This window comes from Heptranchias perlo, chromosome 23, assembly GCF_035084215.1.
Source record: "Heptranchias perlo isolate sHepPer1 chromosome 23, sHepPer1.hap1, whole genome shotgun sequence".
In the NCBI taxonomy this organism is placed as follows: domain Eukaryota; kingdom Metazoa; phylum Chordata; class Chondrichthyes; order Hexanchiformes; family Hexanchidae; genus Heptranchias; species Heptranchias perlo.
In genome coordinates, this window is record NC_090347.1 from 16,666,686 (window position 1) to 16,690,215 (window position 23,530).

The following is a 23,530-nucleotide window of genomic DNA, read 5'->3' on the forward strand; positions in this document are numbered from 1 at the left end:
TCTGTATGAATGATGTTACTGATTTTTCCCATAGTAATTTTCCCGACTGCTGTGTTCAATTTGTAACCCTTAACCTGTAACTTGGTCTAAGTGATTCTCCAGTGGAAGGTGTTCTGGCTGGCTGCTGGGTTTCAGTGGGAGCCAGTTAGGATTCAGATGGCCGTGTATGTCCTTGTAGATAGCCCTGCAACTGATTCAGCCATGTCTACCCCTTCTGATGGTTGGCTGGTCTTATCAATTTCTGGCACATCTACCATGGGAGGGGCGGGGGGGGGGCTCGATGAGCCAGACGACATCGCCTTAAGAAACAGTAGCCTCATCCGTGCCTTCTCCAACCAAGCTCAATCTGGTGACCACTGCATCAGCATGGCCCCTGACCTGTACCTGTGTGGAAGCACACCTGAGATCGAGGAAACTTGTATTTAACAGGGTAAATGTACCCAAATAAATTAAAATGCAAATTTCCTTGATCTTTTCAGCCCAATAACGGCAATACAGTGTAAGTGCTTAAGACAATGAGGTAATTTAGGGCGAGAGACTTTTAACTTAACTTTCATAAAGAGGTGACTAATTTCAAAAGAAAATTATTCTTTTCTAACCATCAATAAAGACCCAAGATCACAGATGCTGATGATCACAGGTGTTGTTTGTCTGAGCAGTTAATAATAGAAAATAACATTTGTTAAATCACTTGCCCGAAATAAAAATCTTTGAGGATTCAATCTCCAGTTTCTTTCAGTCATTTGCCAACAAGCTTTTGAGAACAGACTAAGGCCTTTAAGTAAAAACTTTAATAAAGGTATAGAAGGATACAAAAGACAATGTGGGAAAATGTAATCATGTTTTGTGAAATATATAATTAAAAAAAAAAATTATTTTGTTGAAAACATTATTTTGGACAAAAGAAATTTCAGTTAATGAGAAAGCACTGAGGACACCGTCCAACGTGTTGTGTGGCACTACCACCGTGCTAAATGGGATAGATTCAGAACAGATCTAGCAGCTCAAAACTGGGCATCCATGAGACGCTGTGGGCCATCAGCAGCAGCAGAATTGTATTCCAGCACAATCTGTGATCTCATGGCCCGGCATATTCCTCACTCTACCATTACCAACAAGCCAAGGGATCAACCCTGGTTCAATGATGAGTGTAGAAGAGCATGCCAGGAGCAGCACCAGGCGTACCTAAAAATGAGATGCCAACCTGGTGAAGCTACAACTCAGGACTACATGCATGCTAAACAGCAGAAGCAGAATGCTATAGACAGAGCTAAGCGATTCCACAACCAACGGATCAGATCAAAGCTCTGCAGTCCTGCCACATCCAGTCGTGAATGGTGGTGGACAATTAAACAACTAACGGGAGGAGGAGGCTCTGCTCTGCAAACATCCCCATCCTCAATGATGGCAGCATGCTGAGTGGATGATCCATCTCGGCCTCCTCCCGATATCCCCACCATCACAGAAGCCAGTCTTCAGCCAATTCGATTCACTCCACGTGATATCAAGAAACGGCTGAATGCACTGGATACAGCAAAGGCTATGGGCCCCGACAACATCCCGGCTGTAGTGCTGAAGACTTGTGCTCCAGAACTAGCTGTGCCTCTAGCCAAGCTGTTCCAGTACAGCTATAACACTGGCATCTACCCGTCAATGTGGAAAATTGCCCAGGTATGTCCTGTCCACAAAAAGCAGGATAAATCCAATCTGGCCAATTACCGCCCCATCAGTCTACTCTCAATCATCAGCAAAGTGATGGAAGGTGTTGTCGACAGTGCTATCAAGCGGCACTTACTCACCAATAACCTGCTCACCGATGCTCAGTTTGGGTCCCGCCAGGACCACTCGGCTCCAGACCTCATTACAGCCTTGGTCCAAACATGGACAAAAGAGCTGAATTCCAGAGGTGAGGTGAGAGTGACTGCCCTTGACATCAAGGCAGCATTTGACCGAGTGTGGCACCAAGGAGCCCTAGTAAAATTGAAGTCAATGGGAATCAGGGGGAAAACTCTCCAGTGGCTAGAGTCACACCTAGCACAAAGGAAGATGGTAGTGGTTGTTGGAGGCCAATCATCTCAGCCCCAGTGCATTACTGCAGGAGTTCCTCAGGGCAGCTGCTTCATCAATGACCTTCCCTCCATCATAAGGTCAGAAATGGGGATGTTTGCTGATGATTGCACAGTGTTCAGTTCCATTCGCAACCCCTCAAATAATGAAGCAGTCCAAGCCCGCATGCAGCAAGACCTGGACAACATCCAGGCTTGGGCTCATAAGTGCCAGGCAATGGCCATCTCCAACAAGAGAGTGTCTGACTACCTCCCCTTGACATTCAACGGCATTACCATCGCCGAATCCCCCCACCATCAACATCCTGGGGGTCACCCTTGACCAGAAACTTAACTGGACCAGCCATATAAATACTGTGGCTACAAGAGCAGGTCAGAGGCTGGGTATTCTGCAGCGAGTGACTCACCTCCTGACTCCTCAAAGCCTTTCCACCATCTACAAGGCACAAGTCAGGAGTGTGATGGAATACTCTCCACTTGCCTGGATGATTGCAGCTCCAACAACACTCAAGAAGCTCGACACCACCCAGGACAAAGCAGCCCGCTTGATTGGCACCCCATTCACCACCCTAAACATTCACTCCCTTCACCACTGGCGCACTGTGGCTGCAGTGTGTACCATCCACAGGATGCACTGCAGCAACTCGCAAAGGCTTCTTCCACAGCACCTCCCAAACCCGCGACCTCTACCACCTAGAAGGACAAGAGCAGCAGGCACATGGGAACAACACCACCTGCACGTTCCCCTCCAAGTCACACACCATCCCAACTTGGAAATATATCACCATTCCTTCATCGTCACTAGGTCAAATTCCTGGAACTCCCTTCCGAGCACCACTGTGGGAGAACCTTCACCACACAGACTGCAGCGGTTCAAGAAGGCGGCTCACCACCACCTTCTCATGGGCAATTAGGGATGGGCAATAAATGCCGGCCTCGCCAGCGAAGCCCACATCCCATGAACGAATATTTTTTTAAAATGATTTCTTTCAAAAAGTAACGATTGGTTACCAAGAAACCATGACAGATGACTGTTGACATATGGTTTTACCATTATAAATGTTCATGTACAATTTCCCCATTGTAAATATTGACATAAAAAATGTTACAGGAAGTAGGTTTTGTGAATGCGAAGTGTGCATCATTAACCAAGATTTTTAATATACTAGCAGATCTCCTATGGCATTGCTCATGGTGAGTCAGAGGTTTTATAAGAACAGGAGTCTTATGCCAAGTTGTGTTACCAGGGACACTGACTTATCAGCTCCTGGAATCTGGGAGCACTAGCAAGGGGGCCCGGAATCTGGCAGCACAGGGATGGAATCTCAGTATTTATCAGTATTTTGAGAGGAACTCCTGGAGTTTAGAAGCACGAGGGTTGAAGGTCTGAGGATTTCAGAAAACTGCAGAGGGAGATTCTAGGAACACTGGGGAAGATCCTGGGATTTTGGAGCACTGGGAAAAGGCTTCTGGGTTTTTGGGGCATTGTGGTGGGAGGTCACAGGGTCTTGGAGCATTAGTGGCAGTTCTGGGATCAGAGAGCACAGAGAGGTGATGTTCAGGGAGGCAGGATTGGAGGTGAAGTTTTGGAGCATTGGGGAGACCAGAATATGGCAGTATTGGGGGTTATTGGGATCTGGCATACTAGGGGAGGAGCTAGGTCTAATGGCCTTGTGCGGGCAGGCGCCTAGGAGAATGGGAACCAAACGGTCGTTGGCCCCTTTTCAATCATTAGGTGCAACCACCCATGTCTTTCTGCCCATCAGCCTCCTGCTCTGACCTATCTGCAGACCCTTTTGCACCCTCAGTTATTCCCACCACAAGTTTACCCATCGCCAGCCAGTTTCTAACTTTATGTTCCGACCTTAAAGCATTTAAGAGTAAATTTTCTGCTTTTTAAAATTAATGGATAGAAAGTCATGAGCTGGACATGCAAAATTTCCTAATAAGCACTCCTGCATGTGCCAAGAGCACAGAAATGGAAAAGTTAGTACACGGTTAGAGAATTTTGCTGACTTATACAGTCTTTAATAAGCAAACATAAATGTCTATAAAGCAAAAATTAAATCATAAAATGCTCAAAAAATTCATCATTTATGCAGTTTCCAAGTTTTACACAAAGAAATGCCTTATTCCTTTGTTGGCAGACAGGAGAATACTTAATGACCAGCATATCCATCATCTGAGAAATAATGGTCACACTGCACTGATAGTCAGCTAATTCTCTTACATTCATGTTGCGGATATAGTCAGGAAAAGCAAGGGTGTCCTCTTTAGATTATTTTTTGTTGTGCGCTCACCTTCCTGCTTCAGCCATATCATGCCCTTATTAGTCAATAATCCCCAGGCAGAAGCAGGAATTACATTGCAAGCAATAAGATGAGGGATCAGAGATGCTAGATATTCTATTTTAGATAAACCATCATTCAAAACAACATTTAAGCCTCTGTTTCTAAAAGAGTCAATACTGCATTTGATGTCATCAACTTTCTGTATCATAAAAAAGGCAATATTTTTCCAGCTATGCAGACCATGTCATATAAAATTCCCTGATGCTCTGTAACAATTTATCTGGTGGTTTCTGGAAGTAGAGTTACAAAACGAGAAACATTCCAGAGTACCAACTGGAAAGTTATAAATTTCTCACATCTACGTTTTAATAACGCTGAACCACCAAGCGATGGGTAACTGCATATCTGAACTGCAAACCAGGCAGAGCTCCAGACAACACTGTCTAAAAGAGAGATTTACAGATAGGACAATTGTGCATTAGCTACTTTACCGTTCCATAACAGAATCCCTAGGGCATGGTGGACATGGAGGAATATTGTACCCAGGATCATCTGTGCAACCCATGTCATTACTGTAAGGGATTCCAAAATAGTAATCAAAGCCTGTAACAAACCAAAACAGAGTAGTTACCAAAGTTAACCTTACCTTATAATTCTTCAAAAATGTTGCTGTCTAGACCTCTTTTACATTAATTTTGATAGATTTGTATAGACTGCGTATTCATCAAGTATATCCTTGGATTGGTGTATTTGGTTTAGTTAATTTTAGAGGTCAAGTTGCTGTAAGGAACAGCTTTTTTTATTACCAAATTGCATTCCATAAGTTTATTTTCTCAAAAATTAGCAGATGCAAACCAGCAGTGGGAAAGTTAATAATAGAAAACTGAATAACACAAGGTCAAAAAGACTTTTACCAAAACTGTTAATACTGGATTAAGCTTAAATTCAAGATTTTTAGTCACAAGTCAGCTCCATGGCCTCACATTAAAATCATAGTCATGGATGTACAGCCTAAGCCTTAATCTAAGTGTGTTATCAGGTTATTGATAATGTAGCTACTCCGGGCCACTGATTTTCTGCAGTTATTATTAGTAATTGAGTCATCTTCTGGTTACTGTGAAAAGAAGTTCTTTCAGCCAATCACTTATCAGAATTCACCGAGGGGGCTCTCACACCGGTAAGAAATGGGCGTTGGCTGTGGTATAAACGCAGCTGGTATGGAGTCCAACCAAAAACATATTCTTTTAAGGTTAAAATAAACTTTGATGGCCTTCTGTAACACCAGCCACACTTTAATGCCTACAAAGAATTGAATATCTAATCAACTATTTTGGAACATTAAAAATCACACTGGCAGTGGGAGGCTGATAAGCAGCACTTCTTGCATGTGTTTCAATACCATGCATGGAACCCTTCCTTCTCCAACTTCGCAATGATGTGAGGGGGCAGTAAAAACATGGCTACCACTTGCACCACTCAGAAAACAATGCCTCTTTTAGTACAGCGTAAAAACTACATTCATATATTTGTTTTCTCCCCATTCGCATCTCTACTTTTACTTCTGTTTTCCCTTTCTTTACAGCCTATCTGACTGAGGAGATTTCTGGATGCCACCATCTAATTCACTCTTGCTTTCTCTCATTCACTACACAAAGCAAGAGAAAGGTATTGAGGCCTATTCTAGCATCCAAAGTGCTAGATCTTTCTTTAAAAAAAACTAGGGAACAGAAATTCCAGGGTCACTCTGAAGCTTGGCGGAGTGGAACTCTGAGCCGCCTGCAGCCAAGAATATGGACCCCATCCCAAGTGGTGGGACAAGGTCATTTAAATATTTGGAGGAGGCAGTCCATGCCTATACGGATACAAAAAAGGCACTCTCACCAACAGCCAGCCAGAAATCCGGAGTGTTGCTCACGGTTGTTCCGATGGCAGAGAGTAAGATCTTATAGAGGCAAAGAGAGAATGGCAATATTGTTTAAAATTTCCCCTAAGGCATTAATCTTAAGGTAACAGATCCATGTGGGTTAACTGAAAAGAGTCAATGAGGTAGTCATTTGTCTTCAATCATTAAAATGTGAATGGTGGTACGGCATTTAAATGTTAAAACAACTTGCATTTATATAGAAAAAATGTCCAAAGGCATTTCACAGAGGCATGACGAAAAAAATGGGTGCCAAGCCAAAGAGGAGATACAAAGCAGGGGGACCAAAGGGGAAATGTTAGTCTAACCTGTCCAGGGGGAAACTGTCAGGACTGGATTGGGTGCCTGTTTTACACTCCACCTGGTTTTAAGTAAAACTTTGCAGTGTAAAATGGGTGCTCGACTGATCTTGTCAGTTTCTGGTTGGGTGGGTTAGATTAAAATCACCCCCTAAAAATTTGATCAAAGAGGTGGGTTTTAAGGAAGATTTTAAAGGAAAAAAGGGAGATGGATGGGGTTGTTGTAGAATCACATTCCTGTAAGACTTTTCACCTTTCCGATCTCTTCCCCTCTGTAGATCACGTTAGAGGCTCAATACTGCTACCTTTACAGTGGTGGTCATTTTCAAGGATGGTAAATAGGCGGAAACACAGGGAAATCTCAAGGGCACTTGGCCACGTCTTCCTGCTTCATTTAAATGCAGTGTGGCGAGCTTCCGGTGGGCAGATCAGGGTCATGGCAGGAAAATCGTAGCAGCCATTTTTAAGGGCAGAGATTCGGCAGAGGACCTCTCCGCCCATTTATTTTTTACCAGAGCGCCTCTACACCAGCCAAAAGTGGGAAGTTTCCTTGTGGAAAATCCAGGTCCGTGGGTTCATTTCTGCACTTTTTCTCTCTTTAAGGGACTTTGGGGAATGGGGAAGCAACTGTTAATACTAGGGTTGAGACTTTTTTGCTCATTTAAAAAAAATTAGGACAGGGTTTCACTCGGCAGCATGCTTGGTGAACTAGGGGTGAGCAATAATTGCTGGCCTTGCCAGTGAGGCTCACAATCTAAAAATTAATTTTTGAAAAGTTTTGGGCTCCTTGCCAGAACTTGCTGGCTGGTTGTTCACTTGTGCACATTTTCATTTAAATTAGCAGATTCAAATTTTCTGTCCTCTGCGTAGCTGCCTCATTAGTCACCATGGCTCCCCATAACACAAGAAAGTTGAATGCAATGATTTAACTGCAAACGTGATTTAAATTTTCCATGCTCTGCAGAGCCGCTTTCTCCGTCACCACCACATTCCAGGAAATTTTAATCATTTTAATGCATGCACTGCCACTCATAACTTTCTCAGTCTGAATGTGTTATGTGACTCAGTTGTGCTCCCCCTGTGTTGCAAGCAAGTTGGCACCTAAGCATAATTCACTAGTGGCTGTAGCTAGCAGACACAATGGGCTCGATATTAGTAGGGCGGCGGGTTCTCAGCGGGGGGGTCAACTGGGCGCGTGGGTAACGCGCCCGGTGCAATCAGTGCGCTCCGCACGCAATTACAGGATAATTGGAGCCACTTACCTTTGCTTCCGGGTTTCCCGCTGGTAAGCTGCGCGGCGGGCGGACTGCGCATGCGCAGCAAGGTCTGTCAGCTGGAGGAGCCCTATTTAAAGGGGCAGTCCGCCAATGCTCCTCCTGCAGCAAACAACCAATGCTACACCATGGAGCACGCCAGAGGGAAGGCTGCCCCAAGATTTTCAGGCTCCTCACTCCAGCTGCTGCTGGATGGGGTGAGGAAGAGGAGGGAAATATTTTTCCCGTCCGATGGGTGGAAGTGCCCTCCCTCCACCACAAAGAAGGCCTGGCTGGAGGTGGCCGAGGAGGTCAGCAGCAGCGGCAATGTGGCACGAACCTGGGTCCAGTGCCGGAAGAGATTTAATGATCTAACCAGGTTAGGCAAAGTGAGTATACTTACGCATTCTCCCACACTCCGTCTTCCACATCACCTCCACCACTACACAACCCCTTCTGCACTGCCACCACAACGCTCTCGCATCACTCCTCACATCCACTCAACTATCATCCTCACCTTGCCTGCACGTACTCACCGCCCCTGTCCCCATTCAAACACTGCCACGTAACCCAATCCTCATACAATATCATGGCTTTGTTGCACACGCACCCTCCCATGCATCTCCCTCACGCTCAACCCCACCCACACCAATGCATGCAGCGGCTCACCATGCAACCATCACTCAATCACGCCTCTGTGTTTTGCCTTGATAGGAGAAAAGATGCCAGAACGCACAGGAGAGGGCACGGACCGGAGTGGGCCCGCCACACCAGGTGGTCCTAATGGACGTGGAGCAGCAGGCATTGGACATCAGCTGCACGCTGGAGTGCCTGTCCGCGGCGGATGCCGAGGCTGGGATTGCACAAGCGGCCGGTGACAGAAAGCTAACACTCAGCACTCATGATAGCGAATGATCTTAGCATCACTTTGCATCTGCAGCACCTCAACATCTGTCCACATGCCTAATATTGCTTTCTGTTCTCTTGTAGGGCCATCTGCGAGCGCCATGACCATGGAGGGCGATTCCTCAGAGGACCTGCCGGTCTCTGAGGGTCCATTGTCACATCTGAGCCATGCATCCACCAGCGCAGATACATACACCTCGGTGGGTCCCCGTCCTCACTTAGCTGGGCTTGCACATGGTGAGTCACCACGCACATGTGAGCACGCGCAGACCCTGGTGGCAGGGGCAGCCGTGGAGAGTCCGCGTCGGTGGGAGCACTCTTCTCCAGGCTCTGCTCGGCTGGACCCAGAGGCTGAACCCTGGGGGCCAGCCATGAAAAGGAGAGTCATCGAGGGACAGCAGCACACTGCCGAGGTGCTGGAACAGGTGCCACGCGCACTCTCTACAATCGCGCAGAGGATGGAGGAGTCCAACTCCTGCATGAGGGGAATGGTGGCACAGGTACAGGAGGGTATCTCCGAGATAGTGTCACATGGACGCGAAGGCATCTCTGAGATAGTGTCGCGGGTAGGTGCGGGAATGTCTGCAGTGGAGGAAAGGCTAGCCTCCCTCGAGTGTCAAGTACGCCTCAACAACGAGTCCATTCAGGCCCTGACAACGGCCGTTCGGATTCAGGGTGAGCAACATTCTGTCGCCTTGAACAGGCTGACAGATACTTTACAGGTGGCTTTCCAAGGCCTCACAAAAGTCCTCCAAACTGCCGTCCAGCAGGGTGGAAGGAGTGATGTGGGCCTGGGCCACGAGAGGGATGATGGTGAAAGGGGACATGGACGTGGGGACGCCACTCAAAGCACCCCCACATCTCACCCCTCTCAACCAGTACCTGCAATGCTGCCCCCTCTCCAAGTGGCCCAGTCTGCCCCTGTACAGGTGCAGGTGGAGCAGTCTTTGGAGGGGCCCTCACGGGCACCCAAACCCAGAGGGCGTCGGCCCAAAGCATCTCATCGGTCAGGGCATGGACAAGAGCAACCTGCCACTACCTCTGCTGAAGCCACAGGGGTAGTACCACGTAGGGGTTCCCAGAAACACAAGGCGAAGGTTTTGTGAGCACAAAGGGAATGCACAAGGGTGTCTGACGATTTGTCATGTTTTTCATTTCTTTCGTTTTGTTTCACATGCACAATAAATATTATTATTATCACCACTACTGCCACGTCTTGCCCATTCTTGACTGGCTTGTAAACAATTTTACAACACCAAGTTATAGTCCAACGATTTTATTTTTAATCCCACAAGCTTTCGGGGGCTTTCCCCTTCCTCAGGCGGTGTGGAAGTGACAATTTCGAATCCTTCGCATTTTAAGATCACATAACAAAACTGGTGATTACTGCCCGTTGCCAAGGCAATCACAGTGAGCAGACAGAAAGGGGTCATCTAAAAGGCCACTGAATATACCTTTCTGTCTGCTCACTGTGATTGCCTTGGCAACGGGCAGTAATCACCAGTTTTGTTATGTGATCTTAAAATGCGAAGGATTCGAAATTGTCACTTCCACACCGCCTGAGGAAGGGGAAAGCCCCCGAAAGCTTGTGGGATTAAAAATAAAATCGTTGGACTATAACTTGGTGTTGTAAAATTGTTTACAATTGTTAACCCCAGTCCATCACCGGCATCTCCACATCATGACTGGCTTGTGCAATAGGTCCCTTTCATGGGGTTCACCATGAACACGCACACTTGATGCCACCCATTGTGTCACTGCAGAGTGGGTGTAGGTGTATTTGCAGGGCTCTTTTGTGCAGACGACTGAGAGACGCCGGCTATGGCACCCTGGAAGGATGCGGAGGAGAAGTTGTTGAGGGCAGTGGTGACTTTGACAGCGACAGGTAAGAAGTTGGTGCTTGGGCCAGCCGGAAGCAGCTCGGCATGAAGGAGGCTGCAGACGTCCACAACTACATGTCGAGTGACTCTGAGCCTCCATGCGCACTGCTGCTCAGAGAGGTCCAGGAAGCTGAGCCTCGGTCTGTAGACCCTATTGCGAGGGTAGTGCCCTCTGCGACGCATCTCTCTCTGTGTTTGCCCTCCCTCCTGCTGTGCAGGTGGATGTGTCACAGCACTGTGTTGTGGAGCTGCACGTGTCAGAGGTGAACGGTGTGGCTGGTGATGCTGTTCGCCCTCCAAGGAGGTCATGAGGTCATGACTGCAGCTACGGCGGCCCCCATCCGGAAGTTTGAGGGGGTCCGCAAGGTAGGTACATGTGTCTGGACACCGGGGTAAGTGTGCAAGTTTATGCATTTGATTGTTAGGAGGAGGGTGGTGGAGGCCAAACTTTGTCCAAAGTGACAGAATGGCCTCCTGCAATGAGTGAGGGTCTCCCCCCCGCGCCCCCCCACCAACCTGTCAAATGGACCTTTGCAGCTGCCACAGGCTGGCGGCTGCAACACGTCCATTTCAGCTGGGAGTGTTTCCCCCAGTACGGGAAACAGTCTCAGTTAATTGCAAAATCCGATCCCTCCCAAAATATTAGGTCAATCAGGTCTGTAAACAACCTGAAGTACCTGTTCAAGTACTTTAAGTGGCACCCCGCCGGCTTTAATTGCTGGCGGGAGTCCCACATGCGGGGCTGTGCGCGCATGTGAGCGCGTCACTGGGGAACCCGGAAATGGGGCGGGTTGGAGCCGGGCTCCCGACCCGCCCCGGGAATCCCAGATTTTCGCAGCCCCCGGCCACCAACGCACCCGATCGCTGGTGCGAAAATAGAGCCCAATGTTGCTTAAACTGCTGCCTTGGGTTTTCTTATTATTTATCCCACATACTCTATTAAAAATTAGGAAAAGCTGAGTTCTGCATTGTGTTAACTTGTGTTTGAAATGTAACCCTTTGCAAATTATCAATATATTTTTCAAACAAGAATGTGTGAGGGATTTTCTGTAAAGCTGCAATGCTAAATATCACAAAGCACGTATATGGCACAATAATGCACTCAATGAATATTCATTCTTTGAATTCATCCAAGCCTATACAGGACACAAGTTATATAGATCAGTCCTCAAAAACTCAGCTTTGTACTTAATTTCTGACAGAAAGTTCTTTCTTACCGCGAAAGTTAGGGTGGTAATGGCCATGATGTCCAAGATGCCATTTACCTGTGAACAAGAAATAAGTGTATTTGAAGTCATTTTTTTTTTACAAATTACAAATCAAGTATTTCAACTTTAACTACAGAAAAACATTTTAGTTTTCAAAATATAGATATATTTTTTCAAATACCATCTGCAAAAAATGATTTTCTACCCATTTTTAATGAATATTACCAAGTAGAATTAGACATATACACAAAAGCAAACAGTATTAATTAACACAAAGTGCAGTGGAATTCTTTTATGGTGAAGTCTTGCTTTCCATGATAACATTTCCCTAAAGCGGGAATGGGCTAATTAAGCATTACGGCAATTTTATTGACAAAACTTAAGCTTGTTGCTGTGTTGCAACAATGTCAGTTAAGCTTAAAATTGCGAAATTCTTGAAACTGATCCCAAGTGACTCAAAGGTTTCTTGAGTTACAAGCCTGAACTAAAAACTGATGGTAATGCTGATTGCTGTAGCTGAGTTAGAAATGTTTTAAGTTTTAGTTCATTGTGCAGAAGAACATTAACTTCTTCATTACTATTTATTATTGGAGGTATCAGTATCCATTCATATGCACATTCCTCTACTCTTACGGGCCAAATAGTAAATAGAGAGAACACTAGCACCATGATAAATGGATAGTATCTTATAGAAAGAGTGCTAATCAATTCAGTCATATGGCAAGTGAATAGAGACAATGGAACTTTACCATTACATAAAATTATGGTGAGCCTCTCTCTGCTAAAGATACAACTTTTATTATTTGTACGCCCAAGTGTAATATCCATTGTATGTTATTATGAAGGTATCGTGAGTGAATTTCTTATAGCATCATATTACAATGATTTCATACATTATAGAATAAAATGATTAGTTAGTGGTTAATTCAACAACTTACATTTATGTGGCCCTCCTCGCATAAACAAACTTCTCAAAATGTTTTGCAAGGCAGGGAGGCAGACGCAGAGCAGGAAAAAGGAAAAATTTCGGTGGTAGAGGGGGGTATCTAAAGGAGAGTTCAAAAAGATGGGCTTTCGGGAAGCTTTTGAAGATATGGAGGGAGGTGGCAAAGAAAAGTGGTTTTGAAGAGAATTCCAGGGAGCAGAAAAGTGACTGAAAGATCAGCCTGCAATATCACAATAATAATGAACAAATGCATCAAAATATTGTCAAATAACTACCATCTAACAACTTAAAAAAAATTAAGACAGGGTATTATTTGATAATATTTACAAAGCTTCGGAGATGGGGGTCCAGGTTTTCTACTTTAGCGAAATTAGAAATTCGCCTGTCACAAAGATGTGCCCCAGACACCAGTTGATTTTGTATTCTCAAGGTCATTTGTGTAATTTCAGTAGGCTTCCCCACTTCTGCCAAGCAGTCCACCTGGAATGAGGTTGGAGAATTGCTATGGCAGACCTCAGGGGCTTGCTGCAGAATAGGCTTGCCATCAGTTTTTGAGCTGTTGGTTAAACATTGATGTGGAGATGCCGGTGATGGACTGGGGTTGACAAATGTAAAGAATCTTACAACACCAGGTTATAGTCCAACAATTTTATTTGAAAATCACAAGCTTTCGGAGGCTTTCTCCTTCGTCAGGTGAATGTGGGAATCCTTGAACGTTTTGCATTTATATTCAGAGAACAATACCTGGTGATTACAGATAATCTTTCCAACTGCCCGTTGTCAAGGCAATCAAAGTGTTCAGACAGAGAGGTGTTACCTACAGGACCACCGAATGCACAAACGGCCAGAACACAAGACAGACAGAGAGAGAGAGGGAGAAACATCCGAAAGGAAGAGAAAGACAGAGAATGACCCGTTGTATTAAAAACAGATAACTTTTATTCGCTGGTGGGGTTACGTGTAGCGTGACATGAACCCAAGATCCCGGTTGAGGCCGTCCTCATGGGTGCGGAACTTGGCTATCAATTTCTGCTCGACGATTTTGCGTTGTCGTGTGTCTCGAAGGCCGCTTTGGAGAACGCTTACCCGAAGATTGGTGGCTGAATGTCCTTGACTGCTGAAGTGTTCCCCGACTGGGAGGGAACCCTCCTGTCTGGCGATTGTTGCGCGGTGTCCGTTCATCCGTTGTCGCAGTGTCTGCATGGTCTCGCCAATGTACCATGCTCCGGGGCATCCTTTCCTGCAACGTATGGGGTAGACAACGTTGGCCGAGTCACAGGAGTATGAACCATGTACCTGGTGGGTGGTGTCCTCTCGTGTGATGGTGGTATCTGTGTCGATCATCTGGCATGTCTTGGAGGTTACCGTGGGAGGGTTGTGTGGTGTCGTGGACGCTGTTCTCCTGAAAGCTGGGTAATTTGCTGCGAACGATGGTCTGTTTGAGGTTGGGTAGCTGTTTGAAGGCGAGTAGTGGAGGTGTGGGGATGGCCTTAGCGAGGTGTTCGTCGTCATCGATGACATGTTGAAGGCTGCTGAGAACATGGCGTAGTTTCTCCGCTTCGGGGAAGTACTGGACGACGAAGGGTACTCTGTTGGTTGTGTCCCGTGTTAGTCTTCTGAGGAGGTCTATGCGATTTTTCGCTGTGGCCCGTCGGAACTGTCGATTGATGAGTCGAGCGTCATATCCCGTTCTTACGAGGGCGTCTTTCAGCGTCTGTAGGTGTCCATCGCGTTCCTCCTCGTCTGAGCAGATCCTGTGTATTCGCAGGGCCTGTCCATAGGGGATGGCCTCTTTGACGTGGTTAGGGTGGAAGCTGGAAAAGTGGAGCATCGTGAGGTTGTCCGTGGGCTTGCGGTAGAGTGAGGTGCTGAGGTGCCCGTCTTTGATGGAGATTCGTGTGTCCAAGAAACCGATGCTGAGGAGTAGTCCATGGTGAGCTTGCTGATGGGATGGAACTTGTTGATGTTATCGTGTAGTCTCTTCAGTGATTCTTCGCCGTGGGTCCATAGAAAGAAAATGTCGTCGATGTATCTGGTGTATAGCGTTGGTTGGAGGTCCTGTGCAGTGAAGAAGTCGTGCTCGAACTTGTGCATGAAAATGTCGGCCTATTGGGGTGCGAATTTGGTCCCCATGGCTGTTCCGTGTGTTTGGGTAAAGAACTGGTTATCGAAGGTGAAGACATTGTGATCCAGGATGAAGCGGATGAGTTGTAGGATGGCGTCTGGAGATTGGCTGTTGTTGGTGTTGAGTATTGATGCTGTTGCAGCGATGCCGTCATCGTGGGGGATACTGGTGTAGAGTGCCGAGACGTCCATCGTGGTGAGAAGTGTTCCTGGTTCAAATGGTCCGTGGGTACTGAGTTTTTGTAGGAAGTCTGTAGTGTCGCGACAGAAGCTGGGGGTTCCCTGTACGATGGGTTTCAGGATGCCCTCGACGTATCCAGAGAGGTTCTCACACAGGATTCCGTTGCCTGATATGATAGGACGTCCGGGTGTGTTGGCTTTGTGTATCTTTGGGACGCAGTAGAAGTCTTCCACGCGGGGAGTACGTGGGATGAGAGTGCATAGGATGCTTTGAAGATCTGGATCGAAGGTCTTCATCAGTTTGTTGAGCTGGTGGATGTGTTCTTTGGTCGGATCTGCGGGTAACCGTCTGTAGTGTTCCTGGTTGTCCAGTTGTCAGTATGCTTCTTTGCAATAGTCCGTTCTGTTCTGTATGACGATGGCTCCTCCTTTGTCCGCTGGTTTGATGACGATGTTGCGGTTGGTCTTGAGAACGTTGATGGTGTTGCGTTGTGCAAACATTGCAATGCCAAATGCCAGGGATGAACAGGTGTCTTTTGTGTTCAACATTTCTATAATGCAATGACGACTTATTTCCCTCAATTGCATATCAACCCATGTATGTTCTATGTCTTCCAACACTTCTGGCAGGAAACCCTGGAAGCGACTTGGAGAATTGCAATTGGAACCCAAAGGTTTTCACAGCATTTCTGCAAAGTTATACTAGGAGCTGGTGTAACTTGAGCAGAAAATTTAGGCCAGGGAGGCCACATCATTCATGCTTGGCCTGTGTGTCAAATATATGAACTATGATATCTTTCTGTAGACTATATTATATCTAACCCTAAGTGCACTTTCCCTTAATACAGATATAATCAACACTTCAGGTAAGCGGAAGCATCTATTAACTATTTAAAGAAATGTAGATATAGCCTTTTTGCAAGTTTGTTTCAAACCAAGCATGTTCTTCTCATACCCTTCTTCAGTGAAATGTGGCAATGCCCAGAGCTGCTAGTCTAGTTCTTCTTGAAATCTTCTCACCTTTACTTGTTCATTTATTGTTTTGATATGAGAATTGTACTTCTCCTTTTTATCTTGATTAAGGACAAGTTACTGCCCAGTGAAGAATATTCCTTGCTTATGTCCAGAAGCCATAATGATTTTATTAAAATAATGGACTTGATTGACATTTGGAGACAGCTGATTCCCAGATATTACATTTTATTATATTATTAAATCCCACTTTAGAATCAACTGACTTTTTATTCCTAAGGATTAATTACTTTAATCCATAAATGTAAAACAGATTCTATCTATATTTCATATCATGTCCCATTTTATGTAACAATTCAGATTTTTAACTTACTATCCCGTTTCTTATTTATGGAAAATAAAAACATAGTTCTTGAGAGATCAAAATTTTTGTTCAACGATGAGATCGAAACTTATAGATTATTCAACTATGAAAGATAATCTATTTACTTCCCTCATTTTGAGGAGAGTCCCTAGACAGTATTTATAGGATGTATATAATTTGTTATGAATCTGAAACTAATGACCTAAATTGGAAGAGAAACTTGCAGCTACATATGATGAATATGAAATGTAGGCAGTCTCAATCACAGAAACAAAATTGGTGTCTGTTTTGGATAGATTGGGTCGTTTCTTAGCTCCTAATGCTTTATTAAAAGACATTCCTAAGCTCAGCAAAAAACTGAGAGGTTGGGGTCCTTGTCCTTCGTCAACCTCAACAGACCCACACCATTCCAATTATTAGGGCTAAATACAAACATATAAAATTGACGGGCAGGAAAAGACCAGCTGGTCCATCAAGCCCACCCCACACTCATGATGGCCAGAGCATCTGGACTAGACACTTCCCACCCCGCAGCCATGTAAACTCCTTGGCAAAAAGAACAAAAAAATCCAAGGCTAATAAGAGAAAAAAAACACCCTGGAAAATTTCCCTCCAATCCACTCAAGCAATCGAAACCAGTCCAGGAGATCACATGCACTGTGTTATCTATAAAACCACTTACCAATGTGCAATGATGGGATAGTAACTTTGGACTGCATTGAAAATAATTAATGTTTACATGCAAATTAAAAATTTCCTTTCTATGTTACATACTTCAAAGATTCTATACTGTTATTAAATATCGTTATCAGTCCTAACTCTCAGGGCTCATTATAGAGCAGCAGCTCAATCACAATGACCACACACAACTGGGCTGGCGCTCCAGTCTCCACGAAAAGCTGGAGCACTTTATACAAGCACATACATGTTGCATCATATAAGGTGATATCCTGATATTGTGACATGATACTCTGCGAAACTAAAACAACTGTGCTCAGTTTAGAGAAATACATCAGATCTTGTCTGCTGGGGTCACAAAGTCTTGGGACTTTCCTAAACAGTGGGGGAACAAAACAGATTACCATCAATAGACAAAAAAAACTGGCAGGCAACTCACTTTGATACATAATTTTAACCCCCCTAAGACGGGCAGGTTAAAATGTCAAAATGGGAAACCAGATCCCAATCTCCTCACCGAAGATCAGTTTGGGTTCCGCCAGGACCTCTCGGCTCCAGACCTCATTACAGCCTTGGTCCAAACATGGACAAAAGAGCTGAATTCTAGGTGAGGTGAGAGTGACTGCCTTTGACATCAAGGCAGCATTTGACCGAGTGTGGCACCAAGGAGCCCTAGTAAAACTGAAGTCAATAGGAATCAGGGGGAAAACTCTCCAGTGGTTGTAGTGGTTGTTGGAGGCCAATCATCTCAGCCCTGGACATTGCTGCAGGAGTTCCTCAGGGCAGTGTCCCAGGCCCAACCATCTTCAGCCGCTTCATCAATGACCTTCCCTCCATCATAAGGTCAGAAATGGGGATGTTCGCTGATGATTGCACAGTATTCAGTTCCATTCACAACCCCTCAGATAATGAAGCAGTCTGTGCCCACATGCAGCAAGACCTGGACAACATCCAGGCTTGGGCTGATAAGTGGCAAGTAACATTCGTGCCAGACAAGGACCATCTCCAACAACAGAGAGTCTAACCACCTCCCCTTGACATTCAACAGCATTACCATCGCCGAATCCCCCCACCATCAACATCCTGGGGACCACCATTGACCAGAAACTTAACAGCACCAACCACATAAATACTGTGGTTAGAAGGTCAAAGGCTGGGTATTCTGTTGCGAGTGACTCACCTCCTGACTCCTCAAAGCCTTTCCACCATCTGCAAGGCACAAGTCAGGAGTGTGATGGAATACTCTCCACTTGCCTGGATGAGTGCAGCTCCAACAACACTCAAGAAGCTCGACACCAACCAGGACAAAGCAGCCTGCTTGATTGGCACCCCATCCACCACTCTAAACATTCACTCTCTTCACCACCGGCGCACTGTGGCTGCAGCGTGTACCATCTACAGGATGCACTGCAGCAACTCGCCAAGGCTTCTTTGACAGCACCTCCTAAACCCACAACCTCTACCACCTAGAAGGATAAGGGCAGCAGGCACATGGGAACAACACCACCTGCACATTCCCCTCCAAGTCACACACCTTCCCGACTTGGAAATATATCGTCTTTCCTTCATCGTCGCCGGGTCAAAATCCTGGAACTCCCTATCTAACAGCACTGTGGGAGAACCTTCACCGCAGCGGTTCAAGGCGGTGGCTCACCACCACCTTCTCAAGGGCAATTAGGAATAGGCAATAAATGCTGGCCTTGCCAGCAATGCCCACATCCCATGAACGAATAAAAAAAACCTCCCACTTCCAGTTTTAACGGAGGCGGGTTTGGGTGCAGCCGTGTAACCCGCTCTCAAGAGGCGGGTCCTCCATTATAATGTGTTAGTGAGGGCATCTTCATGAGATTTTGGCAGCGATTTGAAATTAACGCCTGCAGCACAGCTTTCCCAGTCAAGAAACTCAGCGGTAAAACGGAGGCGAGATTGAGCAGCACTTCGTGAAGCTGGTTAAAGGTCAGGTGTCCCAATACGAATAAAGGCTCAGTGCTCACATCTGCTTTCTCAGTTCCCTCTGGTAAACGGTTTGCTGAGAGTTCCTGTGGCGACAGACGTATTGGAGAACTTTGGAGGTTTTCAAAAAGAGAACATTAGGATGGGGGTTGCCATTGCTGCTTTATCTTGGACTTCGGATGAGGGAGACAATCACTCTCCACGGCAGCTAGGTTGTGCTGGTGTGGGAGCTGTAGGTGGACAACAGAGAGGGGGGAGCAACGGAGAGGGTGTACAGACAGAGCCTCAGCTTCTTTGACCTCTCTGAACAGCAGTTCTTCCAGAGGCTCAGATGGTCACGTCAGGTGGTCACAGACATCTGCAGCCACCTAGAAGAGGAGCTGCTCCCTGCTGGCCACGCATTGCCAATCGCTGTGAAAGTCACCACAGCCCTCAATTTCTTTGCCTCCTTCCAGGCTGCCACCGGAGACATATCGAGGGTCTCCCAGTTGGCTGCACATAAATGCATAAGGCAGGTGACGGATGGATTGTTTGCCAGGGCTGGGAGTTATGTAAACTTCCCATGTGATGACAATAGGCAGAATGAGTGGGCACTTGGATTTACATCTCTGGCTGGCTTCCCACAGGTACAGGGTGCCATCGATTGCACACACGTGGCAATCTGAGGACAACCAGTTCAACCAGGAGTATTCAGCAATTGCAAGGGATTTCATTCCATCAATATGCAGCTGGTATGCAACCACAAGAAAAGGTTCATGCAGGTGTGTGCCAAATTTCCTGGGAGCTGCCATGATGCTTCCATCCTGCGGCAGTCGAACATCCCTGACCTCTTCATGCCTGGAAGGAGACCAGGAGACAAAGGCTACCCCCTTCAAACTTGGCTGATAACACCTATGAGGATCCCCACCAATGAAGCCCAAGAGTGTACAATAAGAGCCACCAGGTGTGTCATCGAGCAAGTCATCGGCATGCTGAAGATATGCTTCAGGTGCCTGGTCTGGAGGCGCCCTTCAGTACTCACCAGCGAGGGTGTCTAGAATTATTGTAGTGTGCTGCATTCTGCACAACATTGTGCAACAGCGAGGATTAGAGGTGAAGGAGGAAGAAGGCACTCATCAGTCATCATCTGATGACGAATCCAAAGAGGAGGAGGAGGAAGATGAAGATGGGGCACCCAATGATAGACAAGCAGCTCACATTACTGCTAGGTGACTCATACCGGACCAAAGTAACTATCACATCTCCCAGAACTCCCACCCCACTCACACAAAGCAGTCCTTTAATCAACTATCCATCCACTGCACATCCACCAATTGATCCCGTCAATTCATGTATTCGTCAATCAACTGAAAAGGCGAATTGCCACTCAGCATACAAGAATGGGCAACAAAGGGCAGAGGGGGAAGAGGTGCAAATTAATACATTTTATGTGAGGTTATAACAAAAGAAAACTTAATAACATAACATTTTCACAAACACTAATGTGCACACCCTTAGTGAATTAAAATGTATTTTTCTTAGTTTGCCTACCGCTCCTATGTGGTGCAGCCATTGTGGCTTCAGCAGAGGTGGGGGCAGGCTGCTCAGATCCCTGCTTTGATTTGTGAGATGCTCTTGGCCTACGACCTCTGGATGTTGAAGCCCATGAGGGCCCTGCCAAGGACTGCTCCACCTGCACCAGTGTAGGGGCAGGCTCGGCCATCGGGAGATGCGGCAGCATGTCGGTTACTGGCTGAGATGGGGGACAACAGGTGAGATGTGGGAGCGCTTTGAGTGGAGTTTCCACTTCCAAGTCCCCTTTTGTCATCATCCCTCTCCTGGGTCAGCGGCACATCATTCCTACCACTCTGCTGGGGAGCTGCTTGGTGCAGATCAGGGAAGCTTTGTAAGGCCTCGGATAAGATATCTGTCATTCTGGTTAAGATGGTAGACATTCTGGCATCCAAAGTCTGCACGGCCATGGTTATAGCCTGCATGGACTGGTTTGATAGCCAAGCTTGAAGTACCACGGAGGAAGCCACTCTCTCCATGGCAGACATTCTTGCAATGGCCTGCAACATCAGTCCACAAATGATCGAGCTGGACTCCTCTATCCTCTCTGCTATTGTGGAGAGTGTGCGTGGCACGTCTGCCAGTACCTCGCAAATTTGCTGCTGTCCCTCTGTAATTCTGCTTTTCATCGATGGCCCCGGGGTTCAGCATCTATGTCCAGCTGAACAGAGCTCGGAGAGGAGTGTGCCCTCCGATGCAGACTCTCCACAGCTGTCCCTGTCACCACTCTCTGCTCGTGCTCACTTGTGAACTGTGAATCACCAGGTGAAAACCCAACTAGCTGTCTAACTGGACCCACCAAATTGTGCGTATCTGCGCTGGTACCTGGTAGTATGTCCTGTGATGGTGCACCCTCAGAAGGAATCAGGTCCTCTGAGGAATCATTCACAGGAACATCAATAGACTGCTGCTCTATGCGTGAAGGCCCTGGTGGAGAGAAGAAATGGCTATGAATTAGTACTGGCAATGTTGCCATCAGCATAATTACGCTTATCAAATTTCACTTGTTGCTGAAATCAACTCAACAGGACGGAGTCTTGTATGAGATGTGGGTGAGGGATATTTTTAATTCTGTCATCAGGCAGCTGTGAAGTCCCAGTCTCTCCATCTCCGATGGTCAGGGACGCAGAGATGCCACTGATCTCCATTGCTTCTTCCTCTGCATGTTAGCTGCACGATCTGTGGCGGGCCACCTCCAGTCCTGTCCCTCTCCCTTGTATTTTGTGCTCTCTTCTCTTGCAACGGGGGAAAGAACAGACATATGAGTGACTGTAAGGCATGTGTTCACCTAATGGATGCAGTGCATTCAGTGAGGGTGACTATCAGGCAGATGCGTCACATTGCATAAGGATCAGGGTGAGTGGCAGTGGTGAATGGATAAATGGAAAGGTGAGGAAGTGCACAGAAAGTGAACGATGAGTGCTCTTGAAACTTAAGTGGCTGTGAGGAGTGATGTGATGGAGTACGCTTGATAAGACAGAGTGAGAGAGGTGAATCTGCTACTGTCCTTACCTTTCTTGACCTGGTTAGGTCATTAAAGCACTTCCTGCACTGGATTCCGGAATGGGCCACAATGTTTCTGCTGCTCACTTCCTCAGCCATCTCCAACCATGCCTTCTGCGTGACAGCAGCAGGTTTCTTCCTCCAGTTGCTAGGGAAGATTATCTCCTTCCTGCTCCTCACTGCACCCAGCAGTACATCAAGTGAAGAGTTGTTAAATCGAGGAGCAGCCCTTGACCGTCCAGAATCGATGTTTAAACTTCCGCATCTCTTTGCACAAACTTCCCCGTCTCCTTGCACAAACTCCTAACTCATCCAAATTCCATCTTTGAATTGCTCCTTTAAATAGGACGAGTTGAGATCGCGACATATAGGTTCGCATCACGCCCGCTGAAATGCTGTCATAATTAGGCAGCCACGTTGAAATTGGACATTCTTTTCCAAGTTTTGCGCCTGCTATCACCGCCCTCCCCCCCCCCCCCACCCGGCTCAGAACCCACCTCTGCATTATTATTGGGCCCATAATATTAAGAACATGCATCCCCCCCCAAATCAGACAGATATGAACATACAGTCAACAGCAGTATTATGCTGTCCTTAAAATTAAAACAATTAGTGTTTTGAAATACATGAAGTGCTTTACTATCTTACTGTACTCAGGAACAGTTTATCTCTTTGCATTCTGAAAGAAAGAGCTGATAAAGCCACGAGACCAGGCTCCTAAAATTAATATCTCACAGCAGGACAGATTGTTCAATGGCTGAGAGGCAAAGATTTAATCTCTGAGCCATACAGGCCAAGAAAGTCCCAAATCGACTCCGGGTCTGTGCTGTTACCTGATCTCAGCTGGGCCCCAGTGTGGGCATTCCAATTGATTACAAAGCTTCTGGGTTAGGGAAGGTGAAAGATCCCACTCCTACAGGAAGTGTGCATTTGTGGATGTTTGAGGATTAGTCTGCGTGTTTGCGATTTCTTGAGATTCATTCCAGGAGTACAGATTGCAATTATGTATTCCTTTTCAGTGAAACAACTGGGGTGCACAGGGCTTTTTAAAAAATCTGATAATGAACAACTTATATTTGGGAAAGCCTGATAGATAACTTATTTCTTTGCACTCTGAAACAAGTCATTTTAATATTATGCTCAGCCAGCAGCGGCGTCAAAGTAAACTTGTCATATTTGCTAAGTCCAGTAACCGGGTAAGACACAGTTTTTACTGGACCCGGCTGGTGCCAGTCTTTGGAGTTCAATAGGGTTGAGTAAAAGTGCAGAGTCGGCTTTGGCAAGTTGATCTGCATCCTGACATCATGACTTGGCTGTTTATTGGTCTGCCATGCACTCTAAACAGCTGGGTCATCCTCACTCTTTGCCACATAATTGGTGCACAGGCTTCTGAAACACTCTGCAGGTAAACAGAAGGAAGCATTTACGATCCAAT

General features: G+C 46.3%; 1 protein-coding gene across 16 annotated transcripts in view; it reads right to left on the reverse strand.

Annotated features, from left to right (window-relative positions):
• Nucleotides 1-23,530, reverse strand: part of arsg (arylsulfatase G) — a 125,579-nt gene that overhangs the window by 29,105 nt on the left and 72,944 nt on the right. For all 16 annotated transcript variants that reach the window (XM_068004083.1, XM_068004081.1, XM_068004077.1 and 13 more), the window contains 2 exons: nt 11,834-11,881; nt 4,849-4,960 (listed from right to left, as the gene is read on the reverse strand). In XM_068004083.1, coding sequence (XP_067860184.1) covers nt 4,849-4,960; nt 11,834-11,881 — 160 coding nt within the window. The remainder of the gene's footprint in view (nt 1-4,848; nt 4,961-11,833; nt 11,882-23,530) is intronic.